The 6,000-nt window shown below is 47.0% G+C and overlaps 1 protein-coding gene across 2 annotated transcripts in view; it reads right to left on the reverse strand.

The window, feature by feature from the left end:
• Window positions 1-2,833, reverse strand: part of FGF12 (fibroblast growth factor 12) — a 221,578-nt gene extending 218,745 nt beyond the window's left edge. Inside the window, exons 1-2 of one of the 2 annotated variants that reach the window (XM_064666235.1) lie at window positions 2,744-2,833; window positions 2,494-2,634 (exon numbers count right to left, since the gene is read on the reverse strand). In XM_064666235.1, the coding sequence (XP_064522305.1) occupies window positions 2,494-2,506 (13 nt within the window). In that variant the 5' untranslated portion in view covers window positions 2,507-2,634; window positions 2,744-2,833. The remainder of the gene's footprint in view (window positions 1-2,493; window positions 2,635-2,743) is intronic. The other variant, XM_064666234.1, reaches the window with a different exon arrangement.
• Between the last annotated feature and the right edge of the window lie 3,167 nt (window positions 2,834-6,000).

Genomic DNA, 6,000 nt, shown 5'->3' on the forward strand with positions numbered 1-6,000 from the left:
AGCAGTCATCAGGGACAGCTGAATTCAGGGACCAGAAGGTAGGTTTTCTTAAACAGACTATGTTGCTTAATATAGCACACATTCTTCCCCAGTATCTGTACAACGCTGAGTTTGAGATGTTTTAGAATCTGCACCAAGGAAGACTGGAGGGGTGGGAGAAAGACTGCAGGAGAAAGCATTTAAAAAGTGAGATGATTTTGGAGAAACACTGTATGCAAGCAGCAATCTCATAACATAGGACTTGCAATGCAGAGGCCTGGTAAGTAATGAAAATAAAACGTAAACAAGTGCTTAGTAAGGCAATGCAGTTGCAAGTCCATCTAGGATTAGTCACAAAAAAATGAAAACGTGAGTTTAGGCTGGCTCATACCTTCCCTCTGGGGAGACATCCTACATTGTGCTTCACTATACATGTACACAAAATTAGTCTGCTAGACCTGTGCACCACAGGCCTTCTCATGCTTCTCCAACACTATGTGAGTTTCAAAAATTACTTCAGCGCCAACACAATTGGATCCCTGCCGTGAGAAGACTTCTGCCTTCTCATTTTTTCATTGAGATGCCAAAGTTCCTTGTGTATTTCCTTTAAGGTCATCTCTGCTTGGGACCTCTCCTATTTTGTTGCCTTGATTTCTGTGGAGTTTGCTCTTGACAGCCCTTCTTTTTACACAGATAGAGGAAACCCAGAGAGTATTTGTTCCCTACCTCTACCTCATGAAAGAAAATCTCTAGCAACAGAAGACTGCTGAGAATTTTTTACACAAAATTCTCAGAGTAGGGACTCTTGGGGTCTTCTCGCTCCTACTATCTCCTCCACCAAAGCCAAGCACAAGGAAACATGGATTGCTGTGGAGCCCATCTTGCAACTAATAAACACAAGTACCAGTGGTCTGAAAAGCTGCCTCATTCAGATGCCCATTGCCGACTCCGGCAGCAACTGCATCATAACAGTTTCTGTTTGCACAACATGGGAATTGGGTGATGCTCTCTTTGGGGGTACTTTTGACACCAACTAGCTGGACCCTTCTTATTTTATTGCAGATGTTTTCTTTCTGCCCCATGTACAACTCCTCCAGCTACATAAGCTCCATCAGAAGTTCCACAGAGAGTCTTTTGCCTGCTTGTGTAGTGCATGACAAGGCACGTAATGTGTTATACTAAAGCCACAGTCCATTTGTTTCACATCAAGACATGTACTAGTAGGACGTTCAAAAGGCAAAGGTGGCCCATCTCAGGTTAACTGTGAAAACAGCATGGATAATAAAAAAAAATATTTGAGGCTAACATGACTGCTGTGAGCTTTTTAATTTAAGTAAAGTCTTTGCAGATACACTTTTTTAAGAGGTACTTACCTGTCCTGATGCCCTGGAAATTCTATCGATCACTGCCCACAAGAAACTGTACTTTATAGGACATACTGCCTCCTTATGATTGAAATAGCTTCCTTCCTTAATCAGCATATAATCAGATATTCCCACACAGGAGAACTATAGCCCTGATTGACAAGGTAGTTACAAAAATAAACCTGAGGTTTAAATATAGCTTGCTCGTCTCCCTGGAAGGTATGTAGTATTGTGTTATACAAGTCTACCATAATTTTCCTTGAATTAATGTAGTCCATATTGTCCCACTGCCTTGATCGCTATCAATTAAACAGCTACCAGATTTGTGTTATACAGGAGAGCAGGCAGCTATGTTGAGTGGGAATGGCAACTCGCCTTTCTTCTGCATGGACTGACTTACCATCAATATTTCATTGGCAATTAACATGTACAGATTTTGAGTTCACGTACCAGTTGAATGTGTGATTTCCAAAGCAATTGTAGAGGTAGATAGGTAAATAAGCATGCAGGACTACATAGCTATGTATGGAAACAAAATACATATGCTCAATCTGAAGGGATATACGTGGATGAGGTATCTCTGTATGCAAACACACAAGCTAGGCAGGCAATATTTAATGATCTCGTCTTTCCAGGGTGGACAGTTCAACAACACAATACTCATTGCATTTCTCCCAATCTATCATTATGTTCTGATGTGTTAAATATGCAATGTAACGAGGGCAGAGCTCTATAGCCCTGTTCTCGTTTCAGGAAAAAAAAAAAAATTTTTTTTAAAACCCATACTAATAATGAAATGCTTTTCATCTGTTAAAAACCTCTCCATTGCTGACTGGCTAAAAAAACACGGGACAGACCTCATATTTATTATGCAAATCCTTAGCATTAAGAAAACAAATCACCAACTAACATCTGTCTCGCCCTACAGGAAAATAAATAAATTAAAGAAAAAAAAAAAACCAGCCACCCCTTCCCTTCACTCCCTACGCAGCGGGCCGAGCACCCCGCGGGATCGGCAGGGACGCGCCTCCCGCCCGCTCCCCACCGGTGCTGCAATGTCCCCAGCACAGCGGCAGCCTCGGCCGCCCGGCCCCGCACCAGCCCGGCCACTGCGGTCCTTTCGCCGCCGCCCCCCCTGCGCCCGACCCACCTTTCCCTTCCATCGCGGAGCCTTGCGAGCGCCGGGAAGTTGCGGGAAGACGCGCTCCCTCCTCAGCCGAGAGCCCGGCGGGCAGAGCCGGCCGCCGCTGCCTGCTCCGCGGTGGGGGACGGCGCTGTCACAGCCCCGGAGCTGCAAGCAAGCAACCGGCGGGGGGGAGACGGCGTGAGCCGCCGGGCCCCCCCCGCAGCCCCGCGGGGCGCGGGCGGAGCGGGGCGCGGCCGCGGGGGGAGCGCGTTACCTGTGCGCCGGCGGGAGCTGTCCCTGGCCGAGCGGTGCTGCGGGGGCGAGTGGCTCCGCGGCCCGCCGCGCTGCCTGGCACCGCCCGCATGCGCGCCCCGCCCGCGCCCCGCCCCCGCGCCCGCACCGCGGCACCGCCGGGCCCCCGGTGCGGGATCCGCTGCGAGCGAGAGAGCGAGGGAGGGAAGGAGGAGCAGCGGCCGCGCGGCGGGACCGGCCGCGCCGCGCCCCCCCCGCCCCGTCCCGCGCCCCGGAGAGCGGGAGCGCTGCGTTACACAACGCGGTGCTGCCGGCGGGAGTCCCGCTGGAGCATCCTCCCCGCGCCGGGCGCACCGGCCACGGCCCGCGTACCGGGAGGCGGCATCGGCGCCGCACAGCTCCGCGCACGGCCCGGCGGCTGCGGGAGAACCGGCCGGTGCCCGCGGGTGCTGTGCGAACCCCCAGATCGCAATTCCTGCACTGGTCAGGTCAGGGGGATCGCTGTGCTCGCCCCCAGCCCTGTATCCTGCAAGCCAAGATGAGCCCACGCACCTGCAGACACAGAGAGGAGCTCTCAGTAGTTGCTCAGTCTCAGGTTCAGGCCTTCTCTGGATATGTTGTTTCAAGATTAATTATGCTGATTCATAAAACATCCACCTTACAGCGAATTTATGCTTTTCTGCTTTCACATCCAGCCACTAGATTTCATTCACCCTCTAACTCATTAATAAAGTAATGAGTGCCCTGCTAATAAGTCATTAAAACATTCATACCAGGATCAAGTCACTTTTTTGGAGAACAAAGAGTTCGTCCTTAAGTTAATCCTGTAAGAAAGTTTCTCCACACCAGTATTATTCCTGTACCTCTTAAGATTTTTTAAGATCTGTAACTTTGGTGCAATGGGGATGGTAAAACCCAGTTTTGTGCTCATTTTTATAATTTGTGCTACTGAAAAAGCAGCTCAAGGCATCCACTGTGCTGAGAGCTGCACACACAGAGGATATATGGCTCCGGCACTATGTAAGTTTCTAAGTACAGGAACAGTAATTCCTCTCTCCTACTATTCCTTTATACATCCTGGTATTTATGTTCTCCTTCTCACCTACAGCTCAGGACTAGCAGACCACTCAGTGGTTATATATTCTCTCATGCTCTTCATTCTAAACCACTGCAACTCATCCTGCAGAAACTACTCATGGCCATCCCCATCCCTAAGCAGATCCCTGAGTTTGGTTGTGGAAGTGAACATTGCACATGTGATCCCATGCTAGCACATGGTCCAGTCAGTTCCGAGCAACACCTGCTCTAATCTCAGCTGCCACCCCACAAGTCAGAGATGGCATACTAGTGCAGGAACAGGCCCCTAAAAAGCAACTAGAAACAGTCCAAGATGAAGACCCAGCACATAAAATTCTCATTTCAACTGGCTCCTATCCATTTACTAGGTCCTACGTTATTGTGAAGAATAAGATTAGGGTTTTTTCATTTTAGGTACTGTAGGTGAGCTGCAAGTCAAACTTCACTACAGAACTTATGAAGCAGACTTAGAATTTATTATTTGTCTAGAAGGTCAAAGTAAATGTCTATTGTTTCTTCAGTTCTTTCACTGACACATGAAATCCTATTTCCTCATTGCTATGCCTTTACCTACCATCAATGCCAAACTGACCAGACTATACTTCCAGGGTCAACCTGTGTGCCTTTTCTGAAAAACAACACAACAATGACTCTTTCAAGGTCTATTAGTCCTCACTAATGTTCCAAAACACAATCAAAATATACGCCAGAGCGCTCCACAGCTTCTCAGTCAGTTTCCTAAAACTCTTGGACTCAGATTACCAACTTGCATAGATTAAAGGCAGATTCCTCTGAGGTAAACTCTCAGAGGACATTAAGGTTCCCGGCATCCAAGTTCAAGAACAACTTTCAACAGAAAGAAGAGAGGGCAAAGAAAACTTTTAAGGTACAGCTGGGCTGGTTACCAAGAACACAATCTGAGATATCATTTGTAATAGCAGGCACTGCACCAATGAACCAAGAGCCTCCTTTCAAAGCTGTGCACTCCCCGGAAAGCTAACAGCCATCAATAATTCAGCTTCACAGAAAAATCTGGGAAACAGTTCCTAGCTGCAGGCATCAGACTGAGCCCCACTGCCATGAGAACACATGAAGACCAAGTTTCCCAAATACTGAAAATATATTTTTCCAAGGTCCTAAAATGGATAGCCATAACATTGGCAAATGTAAGTGGAGGTTTGTTTTCCTTGTGGAGGAGGAAATGAATTAGTTCACAGGGCTCACCCTTGGAGAGCAAGGCAAAATTAACATTTCTGTTATTTTTTTGTTTTGCTTCTGAGCTGTGAAGCATTTCTCCCTTTAAGGTAACAGTGGTAGAAACATAGTTCAAGCAAAACAATCAAACCCATTAATACACAGACATTCATCTTCTAACATAGTTTGTCAGAGATCTTTTCAGGTCTCATCTGGGACATCACAATTTCCCTTCCAGATCATGAAACCATCACAAGGCCTTAACATACATGTTCTTAAAAAGCCATCTTGAAGAGAGAAGTCCCTCCCTATACTCCTTCAAGGCTTCTTTCCTCAGTGCAAAGAAGTAAATTCAAGGGAACAAATCCAGTGAATATTTTTCCTCCCTTGCCATTTACAGGTCACCTTTCAAATTATTTATCAGTACAAGGTAATATTATATTGCCTGTGCTCTACTCTACATTTCAACTGTGCATCCTGCATTAAAATACCAGCTCAAGTTAGATCACTGTTTCTTCTCTAGTCTCTCAGGAAAGTCAGATCTGTGCCTACTCTGGCTTTACAAGTATCAGGCATCAAATAACAATACACACATTGATGGCATCTCAGTAGCACATCAAGTTCTCCTCAAAACCACAGCAAGAGAAAGCAATGCAGCGCTCAGGAGATGCAGATGTGCTGAGCCTGGACTCCTTCCCATCCACATCTTTTAAGCCAAGGTGGAAGGACAACATTTGAAGCACTGCCCTCCAGTACCAAGTCCACAGAATTGCCAAGGTTGCTTCCTTTATGTTTTCAATCTTCAGGAGTAAGCTGAAATCACAGTACAAATAAGAAGGTGGCTCAGCCCATGCAGACCCTGCTCTTCATAATGCCTCAGCATATCCTTAGCCCCTGTCATGGCAAGGAGATGGCTATTTGGGAAAGGCAGAGTTATTCTGGCTGGATGTTAGTCCTGAGTGGTTTCTGTGGGAATGTAAACATAGGGCTTCTTCATGGCCCCCTGCA

This window comes from Pseudopipra pipra, chromosome 10, assembly GCF_036250125.1.
Source record: "Pseudopipra pipra isolate bDixPip1 chromosome 10, bDixPip1.hap1, whole genome shotgun sequence".
Classification (NCBI taxonomy): Eukaryota; Metazoa; Chordata; class Aves; order Passeriformes; family Pipridae; genus Pseudopipra; species Pseudopipra pipra.